At 39.8% G+C, this 20,910-nt stretch overlaps 1 protein-coding gene across 1 annotated transcript in view; it reads right to left on the bottom strand.

The window, feature by feature from the left end:
* Positions 1–3,093: 3,093 nt before the first annotated feature.
* Positions 3,094–20,910, bottom strand: part of fndc5b (fibronectin type III domain containing 5b) — a 29,786-nt gene continuing 11,969 nt past the window's right edge. Inside the window, exons 4-6 of the mRNA XM_087835007.1 lie at positions 15,261–15,350; positions 8,967–9,159; positions 3,094–6,399 (exon numbers count right to left, since the gene is read on the bottom strand). Coding sequence (XP_087691133.1) covers positions 9,020–9,159; positions 15,261–15,350 — 230 coding nt within the window. The 3' untranslated portion in view covers positions 3,094–6,399; positions 8,967–9,019. The remainder of the gene's footprint in view (positions 6,400–8,966; positions 9,160–15,260; positions 15,351–20,910) is intronic.

The following is a 20,910-nucleotide window of genomic DNA, read 5'->3' as shown; positions in this document are numbered from 1 at the left end:
TCAGCAGAATCAATCTTTCCACAGAATGTCTTAGAGAAAATATTAGAATAATAGAGAGGTCTACAAGCATGGTCAGGATTAACACCAGCACAACAGGAATATCCTTCCTGTCCTCTTTTTCGCAGTTTTAGCAGACCTTTTAAAAAGGATGTCAAATGGGAAACAAGAAGGCTTTTTAAAAATACTTCCAGATTTGCTGACTGAAACCTTTCTCTGCTTTCCTCTTTGTCCACATGTGCAGACGGAGCAACAACAGCAAGTCTAACACAAGTTTCTAAAAGACCAGCTACACTGCTCTTTGAAAAAGCCTGACATTCACTTCCCTGGAGTCTATTTTGTTTGACATGCTTGTTCTTTAATTCTGCTGTGCTCTACAGTGCTGGTCATGGTGCCCTACTTCTGTCATCGCCTCAAGTATCATATGCTCCCCAAAATCACCAGTCTTCTCTTTGAATGTTTGCCTTTGTGCCACTTAATTTCGTTTCTTTAATGTCAGACAGTTTGTCCCTATACTCTACTAAATTATTATTAACTCGAAGTAATTTCTTAAATCCCTCTGCTCTGTAGACACGCTTGTTTTACATCAATATGGTTTAAGAAACTGATATGTGAACGAATTTGTTGATTTTTTTAATCTTCATCCCACATTAAAGAGTAACCAATGTTTCAATGCTTTCTGTGATCAAAAGTGTAAAGCCTATATGCCTCAGTATCACAGGCATATAAATTAAACACCAAAGATCAGCAAAGACAAGATTTTATAGCTGCTGTTAAATTACTTTTGTGGATTTTTCCTTCTTTCATTTGGAACACCTTTCCAATGTCCATTCAATAAACCTTTCCTCTGTTGAGCTACACTTGTCTTCCCTGTACAACCATTTGATATTATTGTTAATTCTTTTGAACCATTTAGATGAAAACAATTTCTCATTCAAGAGTGACCAGTTCACTGGATTCTAACCAGTGGCTGCTGAGTTTGGCTCCTGAAAAACAGCAAATGCTAGCATACAACATGTGCTATAGCTATCAAGCTAATGAAGCTAAAGTTAGCTCCAATTAAAACCTTGTCTTGAAGGCTATAGTATTACCAACTTAGTGACTTTGTCGCTATATTTAGCAAGTTTTCAGACCCCATTAGCAACTTTTTTTCTAAAAAGCAACTAGCAACAAATCCGGCGACTTTTGCTGGTGTTATTAGGAAGACTTATGACAATTTTTTGCCATGAAAGCACGTATTGCTCTTACTCTCAACAAGCAGCGGGTGCTGCCGTGGGCACCGTGCCTTTGGCAGCAGGTAGTCCTCATACAGGAGTCACCCCCATCTGCTGTCAGAGAAGGACATGTTCACCCCTACACGTCCAAACTGCAAATGAATCGCACATGAGCGAAGCCGCTGCTCTCGCCATGACTGTAACGCAGTCAGTTCTTCTTTAACTGTTACTTTTTGTGGATCACAAGGTTTAAAACTACTTAAAAACACACACACACACACAAAAGAAGTAACTCTGCCAGAGTCACTTTTGACTGGTCCCAAGCCTGGATAAAGGAGGAGGGTTGGAATTGGGACATTAAAAAAACAATAATTGCTAAAAGAAATTTAATTTGTTGTTCTAAATATATTCTAAATGTATTTAGGATATTTTTTTGACTAATTTTATGTCTCTTCTATGATGTTATTTCTCTCTCCTATAGCTTAAAGACTTGTGGTTTTCAGAGGACTGGTCTGGTAAATATAGTACAAGTATAGTATTAATAAAGAAATATTAAAGGCCTTACTATTACATTCAAACCATTCTCACATCAAAAGACAAAGGGCTTTAAGGATAAAGACTAACCAATGTGCTTGGTACATTTAGTGGCTGGTGCGGTTTACCCAAATCCAATACAGAGTGCAGGCTAGCTAATTAGCAACTATGAAATGCTAGCATCCACAATGTCAGAAATGCTGCATAAACACAATGCTGGTTTAGAATAGGACTGTCTAGTTAGCTAGTTAACCAGACATGCTAACAGTTATTAGTGTAAATACAAGTTTTTACGCTTTTGCATTCAGATTTTTTTGTTTGTTTGTTTTAGAAAAGCCCCAAACTGTGTAAAAAGTGCTGCTTAGGCTATACTTAAATGTGCTTATCAGTGAAAAATTCCTCTACTTATCTTATTTTTCCCTTTCCTCAAGAGTTCTCCTTCACTGATTCTCTCATTTTCCTCCTCCCTTTAGTCTATTTTTTTTCACTTGTTTACCAGGTAAAGTGTCCATCTCAGCCAGTCTGAGACAAAAAGGTGATAAATGGGCAGAAGAGCAAGCGAGAGATAGGCAGTGGGCCGGGGCCGAATGAATGAGAGAGAGCAGAGCTGATGCCGAGAGGGAGAAGGCAGCTAACGGGAGCCTGAAAGTGGATATAATGAGAATCAGGGGAGAGGAAAGAAGAGAGAGGACGAGACTAGTGAAGGGTAGAAACAAGGAAGGGTGATGTGATATATGAAGAAAAGAGTATTGTGACAGAGGGATTGAAAGTGAGGGTGGAGTCATAAATGGGGGAGAATGCAGGTGGATAAAGGTGGCTGGGGACAGAGGAAGAAAAAAGAAAGGCTGATAAAGTAGGGAGAGGGTGAAAAATGGATGGCAGGGCGAGGCCTTGGCAGAATTGATTTTGATGAGAACGCAAAGCCCTGCTCTCTCTCAGCACGCGGCAGTATTTAAATCGTATATGTGCGTATACGTGCTCCTTTTTAGCAGCCATCTCAACCAGCGAGGCATTCAGACATTCACTCATTATCTCTAATAAGGATGCAACTCTGCTGAGTTCAGTTTCGCAGCATTTTTCTGTCTGACTTTTTGAGGGAACTCAACTAGAGAGCATTTGTGTAAAGGGGCTGCTGTCCAATATATTTGTGCAGATAATACAATATAATTCAACAGGAAACTTTAAAATAAAAAGAAGCCTTTATCTTTAGCCAGATGATGTGTTTCGGTCCTTCTTCTGTATCCCTTAGAGTAGTAACACTATAAAAATGTACATTGGATTTCTCATTTATTAATATTGTATCCACATCTGCTTAAAAGCTTAGGTAGCAAATTATGATTTCCCTTGACTTTCCCTATGTTTTTGCTTTTGAGAATTAGCTTCTCCTTATTTTACATATATATGTTTTTGTCTGCAAATCCCAAGAAAAGACTAAAACCAACAATCTGTTCGCTAATCTGCCCGCAGCGCTCACTTTTCATCCATCTGCTCCGACTGAAGACATAAACCTTTAGAACTGCCATAAACACATCTACTTTCTTTTTTTAAACATGGAACATCTGGGCAATTATGATTTTTTTTACCCACAAATGTTGCTTAATCAGGAATTAGCAGATTATATATGTTGGGGACTACTTTCAGCTGCTGTTAAGTACACACTGGTGGTAAATGGACTGGTACTTATATAGCAGTGGTCCCCAACCCCTGGGCCACGGACCGGTAATGGTCTGTGAGGCGTTTCATAACGGGCCACGAGAGTTGAGGCTCAGGTGTGAAATTGATTGTTTTCAGGGTTTTTATCAGTTTTTATCGTTATTTTCTATCATTTTTATCATTAATTCGGATTCCCTGGGTCTTTTCCCGTGTGTTATGAATAGGGTTATTCATACCCTACGCAAAAAAGGTTGGGGACTGCTATTAAATAGCGCTCTTTTAACTCTGAGATCGGTTTTTACTGCAAGCCTCATTCATCCAGTGACTCTTTTTTCTAGATCTTGTTAGACAAGTGCCTTCATCTAACATTCACGCACACGATGGATGCATCTGGGGCAACTTGGAGCTCAGTATCTTGCCCAATGTTACTTCAACACACAGACACGGGAATAAACCACCAACCTTCTGATTGGTAGATGACCCGCTCTACCTCCTGAGCCACACCCTCCCCAAAGCTAATTATAAAATGCTATGGTTAGACATACTTTGTAGCAGGACTAATTGATTGTTGATTTTGGTCTTTTTTTAATGATTTTTTTTTTCATGTTAATTAACTCCTTCCTGCATAAAATGCCCTGCTGGAATCTTGAGTCGAGGCGGTTGGATCCACCCACCTATTGTTAGGATCGATACTAGTGTAATACAATCAATACTTTGATTCCGTCTTCTAAGTTCAATATGGAGCCCACTGAAGTGTGTTAAATAACTTTTTTGGGAAATAAAAAAAAATACTTTAAACACACACTATGAAAAGTGTCTTCCCTTTTTTGTGTTGACTGTCATGTCTATTTTATTCATATCCTATAGCCCATTTTAACAGCAGAAGTTGACCCACGGTGCTTTAGAGACAGGCACATTTACACTCCAGATCTCAAAAAAATTCATTTTGAAAATACATGAAAAGCTGAAGGTTGTGTTTCGTTGTGTTAACTAATTATTACGGAAAGTAAAAATTATGATGATTTAGTGTTTAAAATTTGCAAATTAACGATTCATCTCATAAATCCTGACACACTGCTCTGCCCTACATAAGCTGCCTTCATAGGTCAAGAGTAGCAGTATTAGTATTGGTAATGCCTGTTATGTATTAATTGGTATCGGATCAATACAAAAACTTAATCCTTCCGTGGTTGGGCCACATAAAACGGATTAGTTTGGTTGTTACATTAGACATGAATATGAATTTGAACTGTTCAACTGTCAAGAGTATTAAAGATAATGACACATGTTTAAGTTGTATTTTTAGTTATTGTAACAACTGAAAAATACACTTAGTAGCACATAGATTATATCACTATCCAGGTTTTCAGTCATCGTCAGTCAATCAAAGTTTGGGTGATTAAATCTACAGGACAAAGCCTCATATCACTTAGTTTGTTACTTACTGTGACAAAAGTGGCAGGACTGTTTTTTATAGTCCTGGACTGGAGAGGTGGAGTGTGGGAATAATAGGTGGGCTACTTCAGGGGTAGGCATAACCATTGCCCAGACTACAGGAAAGCAGGCGAGCAGTCTAAAGATTAGCATATTAAAGTCATACGAAAACCTAAATTGCACACAAACACCTAACCAATCAACAAGCCAGTTTTGTACATGTGGAGTCAAAAGGTTCAGCCACTCTATTTGTAAACCCTGTGTGGGCTGAGTTGTCATTGCTGATGACCCCAACCAAAACCCTCACCCTAACTTAAACACAAGCCAATACTGAAGTTTTCTTTTCATGAAATTGTTCTCTCAAAGTCTTCACAATCAACAAATTGTTTCCTGGACAATTCCTGGACAATATGCTTGTTTAGCTGTGCTGAACCCACTCCAACTCATAGCTACCGGTGGGCATAAAAACAGGTCTGACTGTGACTGGACAACATCTCAAGGTTTCTACTTCTCAGCTTCCCTTATTGGTCTTCAAGAAACTCGGGCAAACATTTTACCCTTTGTATACATTTCATTAGGAACATGCCCTACATATCTTCATCCATATTCCCTTCACATCCCGCTGCAGATTGCAGATGACATATGGTGCTGCATATGCATTAATGAGCAGTAACCCTCAATACGAACAGAAATCTGTTATTTCCAGCTACGCCAGTCTTTTTCCTCCCCGATGCACAGACAATTATAGCTGGCTAACTGGTAACAAATTGGCTGCAACTGTGCACATGCATGGTTTTTCACGTTGTCCTGATCTTTTATCCCCGAATTAACAAGCTGGACTTAAGAGTCCCTTTAAGCGAGAAGGAAAACTCCTAAATCTAACCTTAAAAACAAATAACTGAGTTTTTTAATACTTCCGACCCAACAATATAATCATTCAATAATCAGGACTGGGATTGTAAGGGCTAAAACAATCACAGGAGAAGCACCAAACAGCAATGTGCTTATCATTGAGACATCGACACAGAGAGAAAGGGAGAGAGATGAGCTGCTACACAGAGGGCTGTTATAAAGACAGAAAGGAGGTGATGCAGATGGACAGACATAGAAAAAGAGAAAGTCTTTAGCTTGTTTTGTTGTGTGCCGACTGGTTCCTGGACCAGCTATTCGTGTGTGGCAGTCTGCACTTCTGCCATCTCTGACCGATGATACAAACCTGAAGCTGACATTCATGTGTAATGATCCACTCCTGGGATTGGATGCCACCGATGTGGAGTAACTGGAACATACGGGTTAAGCAGTTCTCGTCAAGAAGAGCTTGACCGACAGCCATTTAATATCTCGTGTCTGCATCAGCCGCGATCCATTTTTGGGTTGCTACAAAAGTGAAAGGAGTTTTATCATCTGGTGTTTCCTCTTTCACTGTTTTGCAGCTTTTCATTTTGCAAGTTCACATTTGTGCCTGTTGTAGCTGCAGAGCTCTCCATTGTGTCAAGAAGAGTTTCTGTAATGAATTATCTGTTCTTGAGTATATTTTCTGAGAATGGCTTTCCGTTGGTCTCAGGATCTGAAAGAAACAGAGTCATTTTACTTAAACAACAAAAGGCCGAAGATTAGTCAGGATGATGTTTGTTTTGTGCCATTTTCAAAATGTACTTTCTTGTGTGGATAATTGCACTCAAAATTTGCTTTTTGCTCCCTTGCAATATGACCCAAGTCACCAATTAGTTGATGAGTTTATGGTCTTAATCACTAGTTTTGGATTTTGCTGAATAGAGCACGATTTTGTTTTTTTTAAATAACTGTCCCCATAAGCACAAAAAAAGCAGGGTATGAGTTTAGAGTAAGCCTGTGTTTTTTACTGACAAGTCGCCAACTGATAAAAGTCCAGTATGGCCTTGTCTCTCAGTCAGACGACAGCAAAAGCATGTCGATGGCTTCATAAAGCAGCCTTGCTTCTCAGTGATTGACGATGATGGGAATAATGGCGTTACAAGTAACGGCGTTACTAACGGCATTAATTTTTTCAGTAACGAGTAATCTAACTAATTACTATTTCTATTGTTACAACGCTGTTACCGTTACTAACAAGAAAATGCGGTGCGGTCGCGTTACTATATTCCAACAGACAGTAGCTGTCTACGTAAGTAATCTGGGCGCTACAGACCGTAATCACTTTTTGGCACAACACCTGGATCACAAGATGATATGGCAACATGACATTTGGTTGTTTAGGAAGAGGTGGAAGTTTTAGGAGTGAGAGAGAGAGAGAGAAAGAAAGCAGAAAAAGAGATTTGTGACGTTTAGCGTGTTTGTAGTGTGTAGTTAATGTGTTGTCTTGTGTAGTTAGTGTGTAGTGTTGTGGATAGTTTTGCGTTGTGTGTCACAACAATGACGCAACTGCTGAATGAAAACAGGAGGCGTGATACACCTGCTGCTGTCAGGCCTGCAAGTATCAGGCTGTGATGTTCTCCTTTGTAGTGGACAGAGAAAATGATTTTTTTGGAGTGGCACAAATAATTTGTGTGGCATCTTATTTAATGCAGAACAGCTGATTGTTATGTAAATAGTTTGAAATGGTTATTTAAAAAAAAAGGGGTAAAAGGTAAATAGCTGTAAATAACTTTGTTTGCAAAACTTATGCATATGATTTTTAAAATTGACAATTTATATTTGCATTTAAAGTTATGAAATATGATTCAATAAACATGTTTGTTGTTGTTACAATAGAACATATAACTTTTTCTACTCGGATTTTATGTTTTTTTTGTCTGATTTTAGATCAATTGTTAATGTTAATACAGTATGTCAAAATGAAAACATGACTGTAAATTCAGACACGTGAGTTTGTGCTGAAAAGAATGATACCAAGCAAGGCAAAGTAAATAGTTTTTAAAGGTGAAATGTGGAGGGAAAATCAAAAGTAGTTAAAAATGGCCAATTACACCCTGCACCCCAGAGGGTTACATTTTTTTTCCAAAGTAACACAATAGTTACTTTTCAAGTAATCAATTACTTTTAGAATCGTGTAACTCAGTTACTAACTCAGTTACTTTTTTGAAGAAGTAACTAGTAACTATAATTAATTACTTTTTCAAAGTAACTTTCCCAACACTGGTGATTGATGTCTGAAGGATATGGGATTTTCAAGACCAATAACAACACCAATATTTGGTGATTTTAAAAGCCCAATATTATTATATATTGGCTATTTTTTTCCTTTCAGACACATAAAACATAAACAACTTTACGCTGTCCCTGACTCTGATCAGGTTAGTTGGTTGTTGTTTGTGGCTTTCCAAACAGCTGACAGGGAAGTTGCAGAGCTCCCTCTAACGGGCAAGCTATGCAACATCACTCATAACATGATCAAAGGCTGTTTCTACTTTTCCGATTTTTTTAAAATGAACTTTTCTCTGATGCAAAAAGAATAAATTATAAAATTTTTACTGGACCTTCTTTTACCAAAGACCTGAAGACAAAGTGCTCTGCTATTAGAATTATTAGCTGAAAATGAGTTGCTGCACATCTGCCTTTATCTGACATGTTTTACCTTACCAAACAAAGCAAGCACCTGCAACAGATTCATATAACTAAAAAAAAAAAGTAAGGTTACATTATTTTCCAGTATGTTTATAAACCACTCTATCTTATTCTTTGCTCATACTGAGGCTGATAGCTTGTGGCTAGCAAATTTTGAATAGCTTAGCTTTAGCTTTCACATTTTCTCTGTTAGCTCATTTAAAACGATCCATGTTCATCTGGGTAAAGGTGATTTTAAGTGTCTCTTTAGGTTTGTTGTTCCAAAGGTTTGTTTCAACTGATTGACCGTTCACTAATATCAGCTTCCTGATAACTCAGTCAGGATCTACCTGCTGCAGTGACTACATCCATCTTTACATACCATCTACGCCCACAACCAAAATAAAACACAATGATACAATGACATATCAGCAAAGGGGATCAATAAATGGTCAGTCAAAGAGAAAACATTGATATCGTAACTTAATTAAGGTTGCTGCCTCAAAAAGACATAAATACATCATAAAAACACAATAAGACGGGTATTTCTGAGGTATGACGTACGATGGGATCGTTTGCAGATAATAGTAAAAAAGAATTCTAGTCTCTCACCTGTCCTGAGGTTTAAGGAGTTGGTTATTGCAGAAGGTGACGCAGGGCTGATCTTAGACGTTGCTTCGCAGTAACCCCCCCTGCGGGTGCTCTGGGGTACTGCACTCTGAGGAGTTCTTGGCTTTGTCCTTGTTGTTGTTGGGCTCGTTATCCTTAATGATGTCATACTGACGACAAAACAGGGCGATCACACCTGAGAGACAAATGTACATCATAGTTTTCTGGTAAAATAATAACAGTAACATTTATATGATTTTATACCTTATGTGTGTGTGTGTGTGTGTGTGTGTGTGTGTATATATATATATATATATGTAGTATCTATACATAACCAAATCTAATTTTTCATACATTTAACAAAGTTTATGAACGTAGTTAAATATAACCCAAATTTGGAGGGAGAAAAACCCAAAACATTAGCAACAAAAAAAGCAAAACTGGATCTGGATGAAAGGAGGAGATGCTGTGGGACTGAGTGAGATCACTTTACACATTTTGTTTGCCAAAAATTATTGAGTGGCAGTGCGATCTCATAATTCAAATCATTTTTTGTAATAAAAAAAAATCCCACTGCTGCTTTATATGGATGCCACAAAGTCTTAGGCAAGTGGGTGCATATAAAATCATAACTCCATGAAGTTCTCTGCCTTTTCCATAAGAGGTTTAAAATGCACTGCAATGAAATGTTCTGCATACTTTAGTGGCAGAAGACGCTAATAACAGCACTAGGAAGCTGTAGGCTACGACGCCTCTCATGCTTACCACATTCAGAGAGGCATGAACACCAGGCAATCATTTCTAAATGTGAATCTGGATGTTAACCTGAAAGGTGCAAAGAGCAGAAAAAAAATACATTACTCTGTGTGTTGCCTGATTTCTTGTCCAAGAACATCCTCCTTCCAATCAATCCAGCATGGTATTATTTCATGCTTTTCCACACTTGCTTCTCGCCATAATAGATGAAATTAATCTGAAAGAGCTACAGCTTTTTATTTTTATTTTTATTTTTTAAATGAGCACATTCCCTTGTATTACTCTTGACTCCTGTTTCTGCTGTAGATACATTAAGAGCCTTATTCTTGTTATATGGCAAACACAGCTCCACTGGCTAATGCTGAGAAAAACTTCAGTGCTACAATTCATATAGGGTCATTTAATATTATCCCCGATGATAAAGACTGCGAAAGGGTGTCAGACGTCAGCCCAGCAAAGACTCCAATCTGGCCCACTGGACAGCTTTAGAAAATGTGACGTAGAGTGTAAATGTTGGACTTTTAAAATGTATTTTAACACGTTTAGTGCTTTTCCTACTGATAAAGACCTCCCCCATGGCCATTCATACTACACCAAAGTAATTAAGTAACAGATAAATAGTTATAAGACAGAAAAAGTCTTGTTTTAGTCACTCAGTTAGACATTGATCACCTCTTGTAAAACAGTTTATGTTAGAAACTTTGCTGACAAGCTGATAAAATAGCCCGATTTAAACCAAAACATGAAAACATGAAAATATTTTTCTTTCAGCAGCTGCAAGATATGATACGTGCTACTGATGTGTCAATAAAGCCATTCAAACGGGGCTGAGAGAAACAGACACAGGCAGCGTGAAATGAGCAGATGGTGATATGAAAGTGATGTTGAGATAGCTGCATGGAGCCTGCCTTCAAGTCAGGGAGATTAAAAACATGGCAGAGGAGTTACAGATGCGACGGCAGATAGCGAACAAGCGTGGAGAAAAGGAGAAAGGGAATAATTCATGAAGGTGGGGGAGCACGTGGAGGGTGCAATCCAGGCCTGAATGGGCTCCAGCCTCAGTGGTTCTGCTTATGTCAGCCTCCGCTCATCTGATCACTGCAATACCAAAGGGTGAGATGGGATATCTCGCTGTGATATCCCCCAAGCATTCCCCACAGGCCCAATTAAAAAGTGAAAAACATAATTCGCCTCCTTCACTTTCAGTTTTTTTTCACTATGCCCTCGTTTTTTCTTTTTTTCCTCTCTTCTCAAAACCCGATTGACTCAGTTTTTCTCTCTTTTCTATCTCCCAACTGTCTTTGAATCCACGTCTCATGTCCTCTCACAGCTAATAGGCAGTGGAGATCCAGGTCTCCTGCAGAGTACTGTGTGTACTGTATATACCTTATACAGTATTTGGGTCATATTTGTATATCATTGCACTTGGTGAAGTGGGTTAGGAAGCGATATTTATAGCTGCATGTGTGAAACAGTGTTGAGACGCATCATACAACTAATAACTAGAAGAAGAAGTAACAAGTAGCCACATTCTTGTATGTGGATGTGTAATTTAGTCTACTTTTTCCACAGCAAAGCACTTAACCTTGAGTGAAAAAGTGAACTGTGATGTAAAATTCATTTCAACGTAAAGTCCTCTGTTATTGAGCAACAGCTCGCTATAAAGAATGAGTCAGAGTTTCTGCAGCTGGAAGTAGAACTGACTATGGTCGTATATGTCAGCGGTCTACAACCTTTTTTGCTCCACGGACCGGTTTGATGTCAGATATATTTTCACGGTCTGGCCTTTAAGGTGTTGCGGATAAATACAACTAAATAAAATGATACGACTGAGACAAAAACTGTGGTATTTTGTAAATATAATAATAAACACAAATTCACTGTGTAACTGTGTAACTTTATTAGCAGCGTCCTCCTGAAATGCGCCAACAACATTGAGAGTAACATCCTCCTCTCTGCCCCTTAATGCTCTCTGGTTGCTATGGTAACGCGTAAATATTTCTTTCAAAATAAGACGCACAGTTACAACACAGGAAAAGAACCAGGGAAACCGAGTTAACGATGAAAAACCCTGAAAACCATCAATTTCACACTCGAGCCTCAACTCTCACGGCCCGGTACCACATGACTCACAGACCAGTACCGGTCCGTGGCCCAGAGGTTGGTTTATGGGACTGTGTGGGTAATCCCCAGAGGATGAATCTTTGCCCCTTTAACAGACAGATACATGACACTAGTTTATGTAACTCTGCTCAATAGTGATAAAAGGATGAGTTTTATTTATATATTTATTTTTTTGTTCTGACACTGAGTGGAGAGTTGCACACAGATTACAGATTGTTTGCAGAAGACAGATATTCAAATCCATTCAATTCATACAGTGCTGAATGACAACAGCTGTCACCTCAAAGCACTTTTTAATGTAAGATAAAGATCCTACAAATATTAAAGAGAAAACCCCCAACAATCAGATGATCCCCATATGAAAAAGCACTCTGTGAGAGTGAGAAGGAAAAACTCCCTTTTAACAGGAAGAAACCCCAGTAGTGACCAGTGGGGTGAGGGGGGAAATGCACACATGCAAGAGAGCCAGAGATGAAAATGAATTAAAATGAGTGATAAAAACACCAGGAAAGTAAAAAAGAGTGAATAAGAAATACTCAATGCCTAGCAGTCTAAGCCTGCAGGGATCATAAGTAAGCTTGCAGTCTGAGAGTAAAGAGAAGAAAGATGTCATCTGTGTAATTTCCTGTTGAGGTTATGATCCGAGTTGCTCTGCCTAACTACAACCGGCTATTCCAGAGTTTCCAGAGTCAAACTAGCAACACGTTGATGTTTTTAGTCATTATTATTATTTCCCTTATCTTTCCAATGGCTCACCACAGCAGACGGATCCAGATGTTTGATTTGACAGGGCTTTATGGAGGATATCCTTCCTGACACAACCCTCCTACTTTTATCTGGTACTCATGGTTCCAAGATGAACCTTTCTTAAGGTTTAGTTGACAAACAGAATTTTCCTTCTCACATGATGATTTCAACTGATTTCAAGCAAACTGTCTCACCGTCACAATGTCAAAGATCTTTTGACATGTAATCTAGGAGAACCATCAGTGCTTTACATTTAGCATAGAAGCAAGGTCAAAACAAAATGGTAAAATGGTAAATGGCCTGCATTTGTATAGTGCTTTACTTAGTCCTTAAGGACCCCAAAGCACTACATTTACACTACATTCAGTCATTCACCCATTCACACACACTGGTGATGGCAAGCTACAGTGTAGCCACAGCTGCCCTGGGGCGCACTGACAGAGGCGAGGCTGCCGGACACTTGCGCCACCGGGCCCTCTGACCACCACCAGTAGGCAAACATGGGGTTAGTATCTTGCCCAAGGATATTTGGCATGCAGCTAGGAGGCAGCCTGGGATCGAACCACCGACCTTCTGATTAGTGGCTGACCTGCTCTGCCACTAAGCTGAGCTACAGCCACCCCAGCATTAAGGCTAGCATCATCACAGAGCTGCTAGCAGGGCTGTAAGTTTACTATTGTTACTGGACAATGTTTTACAGATGGGTGGTTATAGATTGCCGGGAATCGATCCCTGACTCCTACAGCCCTCGTGCCAATGTATCCGGTAATAAATCCTGACACAAACCATTGTATCCACTGGAATACAGTGACTGGTTGCGGAGACCGGTCTCTCCCCAGTAGTGATGTGTCGGTCGCAAACGAAACGGCTCTTAGAGCCGACTCTTTGAAGAGAATGACGTGAGCCGACTCCTTATTGGCTCCTTTCTCTCACCCTCTCTCTCGCACTTTCGCACTCTCGTCACTCCGCACGCGAGCCTTGTGCTTTGCGCTGGGAAGAGGGGGGAGGGGCGGTAGCTACACTCGCAGTAGCAGGAACAGAGCAGGAGGGAGAGACCGAGAAAGAGGGCCAGGGACAACACGTCACATTAGAAAGGTATAGTAATCATCCACAACTATTTTCAGTTGCAGATGATAAAGGATTCAGAAGGTTTATTCATGCAGGTCCATATGACAGAGAATGTGCATCTTCTTTTTGTTTTCATATTTTAATTTATATTAAATTGTGTTGTGGTTTGTAGTGTTTTGTGTTCTTTCACCTTAAATTTGTTTAAATGAAAAAGCTGAAAATTTAAATAGTTAAAAGTTGAAATGTAAATAGTTGTATTATATGATTTATTTATTACATTTTATGTGGAGTGAATAAATAAAAGTATATTTACGGTGGCCCCTAGAGACAAAGCACGTACAAACTTCAAAACACGTAAAAACTCCAAAACACGTAAAAGCTTTTGTTACCTAGTGGCTACACAAGCCAGGAAGTACCAACGACCGGATTTGGTGTGTGGTAGTAACACATAAATGAAATTTTTTTTGAATTATTTGAATATATATGAGTGCTTGTGTATAAATACACAAACAATACACATATGCTTTCAATTGTGTAATTTAAGTGATCTAGTAGCTCTTTTTTGGAAGTTCATTTAACGCTAGAAGTGTGTTTTGGAGTTTGTACGTGCTTTGTCTCAAGGGGCCACCGTATATATTTATATATAAACATATATAAATAAAACCACATTTTTTGCATTAGTAATTCCTTTTGTGTATAATTTTATATTGTTGTTAATAATAAATTAATTAAAGCAACAAAACAACCTGAAGAGCAGGTTGGGAGCCGAAAGAGTCGGCTCTTTTTAGTGAGCCGCACCGAAAGAGCCGATTCTCTAAAAAGAGCCTGAAATCCCATCACTACTCCCCAGTGGTTGCAGCAGATGGCCCCGCCCCTCCCTGAGCCTGGTTCTGCCGGATGTTTCTTCCTGCTAAAAGGAAGTTTTTCTTTCCCACTATCGCTAATGTGCTTGCTCATAGGGGGTCATATGATTGTTGGGTTTTTCTCTGTATGTATTATCGTAGGGTCTACCGTACAATATAAAGCACCTTGAGATGGCTGTTGTTGTGATTTGGCGCTGTATAAATAAAATTGAATTGAATGTGTGTGAATTTGTGTTTAAATGATTGAGACTTGTAATAAGAAACACTTACTGAATAGAAAGGTACCATAAATAAGTACCAGTTCATCTCACATGCATTATCCATGTCATGGGAATATTAAGGAAGCAGTCAGGTTTGATAATAACAGGAGTCTTGCTCTGTACCAGCACCATTTATAACATAATAAAGGAAGTATGTATGTTACTTTAAATAAACACATCTTTGATAAGTATTTTCCTATAAGAGCTGCTTGTCTGCTGATAAGCCATTAGCTTATTTTTTGCAGTTGCTTCCTGTTGATGAGTTTATCAAACTGAGACTTGGATTTGACGCGTTACCGCCCAAATTCACACTAGCTATCTTTACATCATCTCGAAGGACCTGCAGGCGTCTGGCACTCATTACAGAGGGATGATACCGCAGCCACTGTTTGTCTCTTAACAGGAACATTTGCCCCAAAGACAGTGGATTCCTACGAGGTCCGTGGTGACAAATGTGCATCGCTGAACAGAAATATTACCTGCCCACATGACGAGCACCACTACGATGATGATGAGTTCTCCCGCCCTCAGCTGGGCAGCATCGCCGACCTCCTCCATCGTCACCTCGTCTGGAGAGAGAACACAGAAACGTGAGCACAGTCAACAGAGCGTCGGTGAGGATGCTGCGATTCATCGTCCCACATACTCTGAAACTCTGCAGGGAAAGATAAAAGAATCAAGCAGGGTGACAAGAGAGCAGAGAGGCTGACTGGTGTAAATTCTCCACTCTGGTCAGTGTAATTAAAGCTAAGTGAGAGCAGAGGTCCGCAGAGACAGAGTAAGCAGGATCCCTACCCCATCACTCACTGTGTTCCTCTTGCTGACAGCACTCTGGCAGCCGCAGCATAAAACCAATCAGTGGGTTAAAGGTTTGAACACAGTTTGGACTACAACCGCTTCCTCCCTGCTGCCAACACAAGGCCTTATGCTACCTCCCATATACCCTTAGTCAAGCAGCCTTCCTTCCTCCACCTTCTTCCCCAGCCTGCTTCCCCTGGGTCAGTCTGTTATCTAAAGGGTAAAAAACATGAAAAAAAAACTGAATAAAGACATCACTGTCACTACTTTGTCTGGGCTTGCATCCTAAGTTGATGTGCATATCCCCAAAGGAAGTGCTGACCACACACTGGTTGAAGGGAGCTGATCTTAAAGGTGTACAGTACTCTTTATGGAGCTGACAGCAAAGAAAAGCTTGGTGCAATAAAACCAAATGAACCAGCCGTTGCTGACAATACAAGACACTGATATGTTTGATTTCTATTACACTTTGAAGTGATAAAACGTGACAGAACCAGAAATTCATCAAACAGGCTACCATCTGAATGTGTTTAAGGACGGGTAGACTGGGAAGTCTTCGATTTGCTCACAGCTGTCCACTATCTTTTTTTAAAAATTTCAAACTATGACAGGTAAGTGCAGCTGTGGCCTCTAAGGAAGGGGTGCGTTTCATCCCCACTTGTGGTCTCTTCAGGTCACCGTTTTGCCGTTTGGAGTCGGGATGATGATTTTGACACTTCTGTGTTCTGGCTTGCTCAAAACTCTGCTGTTTCCATGGTGATCCCTCTGAGCTCAAACTAGGTCCCTAGGGTTGCGCAGAGGAAAGGTTATACTCTAATAAGTTGCTAAGAGCAGATTATATGTTTATGTTGCGAGGGCAGACCCGAAGCTACGAGGAGAGGTGTGGAGATATCAGCCAACAGACGAGCTGAACACTCGGCAGCCTTGAGGTTGCTCCCTTGGCAAGTGTTGGTAACATTAGCATCAGCCATCGAGCCCCTCGAGACATGAAGAGTCAGGCGTAAGCTCTCTACTTCAGATTAAAGGCTACAGGAAATACCTGCTAATTAATGGTATGTAGCATACAAATGAATACAGCTTCACTCAGCACAACTTTGACTTCTTAGAAAGGCTGTTAGTACAGTTAAGTACACAGAAAGTATTATCACAGTACTCAAAATATGACATTATTGCGATTTAAGATTTTTGCAATATGCTGAGTATTGCAATTTATCATGTTTTTCAGCTGCAAATTATGTAAATGAAGTCAAACTTTTTCAGTTTCTGTTTTATCCAATAAGATAAAGTTATTTCACTTTAGTTTTTTCTTCTACTAAAACCTGCCAAATGCTGTTATAAGTCAGTCAGATATCAGTCTGTGACTGAGTGGGAACATTTTTTAATTTTGATCCACTGCTGAATTTGTAAGTTTGCTCAATTAAATAAAAACAGTCTCTACATTTTTATAACAGTTTAAATCTAATGGAGAGAGACAGAATATCAACCAATAATCTGTGAAAAAAAACCCACTTCACATAAATGTTGTGGATTGATTTTAACATCACTGAGTGAAGTAAGTCCCTACAACCTCGTTTGGATTCTGTGTTCGATGGTTTTGCAGGTGAGCAGATTTAATTCAAGTTTGCTCGGCTAACATTATCTCAGAATGCTGGTGAATGAGATAAGCCCTCTTGTTCATAGTGTTCCCAGAATATTTGAATTACCTAATAAAATACTGATATTTAGTTTTCTGTAGTGATACAATATCACCAAACAAACTATCGCCATACTGTGCTGTATCAATTTCTCCCCCTACCCCTAATAGAAAGCCACGTTATTTTTTAGATGGTTAAAAGAAGTTGCATATTTTTCCAAAAGGCAGGAATGCTCCTCGCAGCCTGAGTTAGCTTGGCCACGCCCATGAAAATGCAGTTCTTAGGCCCTAAACAAATGAGCTATGAAAACCCAAACTGGTTTTTATACCAGTATGTAAACATGTTTGTTTCTGCAGGTTATTTTAATATGAGAGCCTTTAGCTATCAATCTGTTTTGGGAGCTAGCCTCAACTGAGCATTCAAGGAAATGCAGTTTGTGGAATTTCTGCATTAGCTTAATGCCGTTGTATGTAGGATCAAAATATTCAAAGAAAATAAAGAATGTAGCGTTCATGTGAAACGACATATTCGGGCTGCATTAAGAGAAAAAATATTATTGATCATTTTGTCAAGTCATAACTTCAAAATTCTATTTTGATGCAAAAGTCCAAACCTGCTGCAGTTTAAATGGGAAGGCTGTGAAGGCACTGGTTCTAGTGGAAAGCTTCCAGGCTGCATGAATGAGTGCAGCTGTGTTACAAAGCAATCTGCTGCTGCAGAGCAACATGGTGCTCAGCACAATTTCAGAGATAAATTAAATGTAAAAACAGTTCTGACAGTAAGCAGACTTTGTAATATTTTACTGCTGAAAAAGATTTATTTACTAAACCTTTGGCTTTTTCAGCAGCCTGTAAAATGTAATAAACAACATAAAAAGAACACATTACAATTACATTTTATTGTAGGTTCTACCTTACAATATAAAGAACCTTCAGGTGATGGTTGTTGTGATTTCACCAGTGTTGGGTAAGTTACTTTAAAATAGTAACTTAGTTACATTACTAGTTACTTCAATCAAAAGTAACTCACTTCAAGTTACTCATTACTTTCAAAGTAACTAGTTACTAGGGAAAGTAACTTTGGTTTTACTCAGAATTCTCTTGTTAATGTGTTGCTTCCACAACTTTGCCAGTCTTCTAGCTTGCTTACTTGCCACAAGTGCACTGTGCCACCTACCAATAGAAAGGAAAAGATAATACATATTTCCACGAGAGAAATCCCACGCCTGGACCGTCATTGACTGCTGCCATGATTCTAGCCTACGTCACAGCGTCATGTGCGCCTTTTACATCCAACACAAAAACTGCTTTCGTGGTGCTTTGATTGTACTCAGAACTCGGAAATTCTGCCTTCTGAATAGGAAGATGTAAGTAACACCAGACTGCAGATGAGCTGCATACAGGGCTGGACTGGGACAAAAAATCGGCCTGGGCATTTTGACTAGAGACTGGCCATTATAGGAAAGATCATAAAGCCTTTGAATGAAAACAAACGCTGTTGTGACAGTGATGTACACCGTTTTGATGGTATATATGCATCAATCCTTTGTTGTAAGATTCAGATAATTCTTTTTTAAAAGTGAGACATTTTAAATGAGAATAAGAAAGAAAAGTATTTCTTTGTGCCCCCCTCTCCCTGTTAATGCCCCACCTGCCCCCCCTGGCAAAACTTTGCTAGATCCGCTCCTGCACAGTTACCAGCTGTCAGCTACCTAAAAAGGATCCTGGGGTTATCTGTCTCTCAGAAACAGTTCATAACTTCCCTTCAACTCATTTATGTCACCTAAAAGGTAAACCTGTTTCTCCATCACCTGTTCAGCTCTGATGATTCAGTAAGGACATCTCCTGTTTCATCTTCATGTTTCCCTCTCACCAGATAACCAAACTGATACCATGACCAGCAGTTTTTTTGCAGCTGTGGCTCCAGCAAACATCAGCTGATACTAGAAATTAATATTAAATCAATTCTAACAACAGCTGATCAAGCTTAAAAGTGCTGCTGTTGTTTAACGCGACATCGGCTGGTTTCCTCTTTCTGGCGCAAAGTGGGCGATAAACAAACAAGAGAGACGATCAGCTGATCATTGATCAGTTTTCATGATTAAAGTAGAAACGGGAGAGGGAGGGGGGAGAATGAGAGAAGAAGAGGCAGCTGTGCAGCAAAGACACAGAATAACTCCAGCTTTGTGTCTTTTTCATTGTAGCTGAAGTCCGGGACAAACTGTTCCTTTTCACCTCAATGAGGAACGCGTAATATTTTCTCGTTTAATATTTCTCATTTAAAAAATGTCAGTGCATTCAAAACTTCCACGAGAATTTTGCATGTGAACAACAGACACAGAGAGAAACCCAAGCAGGCTTCCTGTTGTGTTGCTTTGCGCCTACAGATACTAAATCCTGTCAGGCTGATTAATACCCGCTTAGAAGGGGAGCAGAGCAGTAATGGCTGGGAGATTTAATCAGGGCAGCTAATGAACGCTTCCACCAACACACACACATGCACGACACTATAGGCAGACAAGAAACTTCCATCAAAGTCAGAGCCCCTAAACATCAAGACAAACTTTCACGCTACACATCACCACCACATGACCTCACGTACACTGAAACAACAAAAATGTCCATCGCCATTAAGATTTGTAACCTCGATTTTTTTAACAAGGCTGAAGACATTAGCCGTAGCCATTCTGAGAAATCCCTAAATTTAGTCCATAATCTTTGTCACTATGACCAACAATTAAAACTCTATTCAAAACAGTAATTGTCCAAAGAGGGTTTACCAACATGTCTGTGAAGGTTCTCAGTCATCCAGGTCATCGTAGTCAAAGGAGCTTGCAAAGAAAAGCGTCTGGACTTCTTTAAGTTACTTGAAGACGTTTCACCTCTCATCCGAGAAGCTTCTTCAGTTCTAAGGTCAAATGGTGGAGAGTCCCAGATATAAACCTAGTGGGAGTGTCCCCCCACAGAGGGACAAAAGGACCCCCTGATGATCCTCTAATCGCCTGAGCCAAGGTGTGGAACTGGGTGTGGGTCCCAATCAGCCAGAGTTTCGGGTGAGTTTATTGTGAAACCTGGCCCCACCTTATCATGCGAATTCCTGAGGTCAGATGGCCCAGGGTGTGAGTGGGCGTTAAGGCGTCTGGGAAGGGATCTCAAAACTGGATTATAGATGGCAGAGAGTTGGTGTTGTAAACCACCGCCTCTGTTCAAAGATGGTCGCTCACAGTGGACATAGATGGCTTCTTTCACTCCTCTTTCAAACCATCTGTCCTCTCTGTCCAAAATGTGAACATTGGCATCCTCGAAAGAGTGTCCTTTATCCTTAAGATGCAGATGGACAGCAGAGTCTTGTCCTGTGGAGGTGGCTCTTCTGTGTTGTGCCATGCGCTTGTGAAGTGGCTGTTTGGTCTCTCCAATGTAGAGGTCTGGGCATTCCTCACTGCACTGTACGGCATACACCACATTGTTAAGTCTGTGTTTTGGCGTCAGTGCCAGACTTTAGTAATAAAACGAGGCCCAACACAGTGCAAAAAAAAAGCCGCTTGTGGCAGACTCTAAAAGCAAGTCAATTTCTCGTGATGAACTTAAAAACCAAAATAAGCATTTTATCAGCCAAGTATAAAACATTGTTTCAGTTTCTTTGGGTAATTTTCTCTTCAAGGCAACGGCACAGGGTATAAAACCTTATTAGGCTTAAA

The sequence above is a fragment of the Neolamprologus brichardi genome, chromosome 22 (genome assembly GCF_056152115.1).
Source record: "Neolamprologus brichardi isolate AB-2024 chromosome 22, ASM5615211v1, whole genome shotgun sequence".
Classification (NCBI taxonomy): Eukaryota; Metazoa; Chordata; class Actinopteri; order Cichliformes; family Cichlidae; genus Neolamprologus; species Neolamprologus brichardi.
This window is presented reverse-complemented; position numbering and strand designations above follow the sequence as displayed.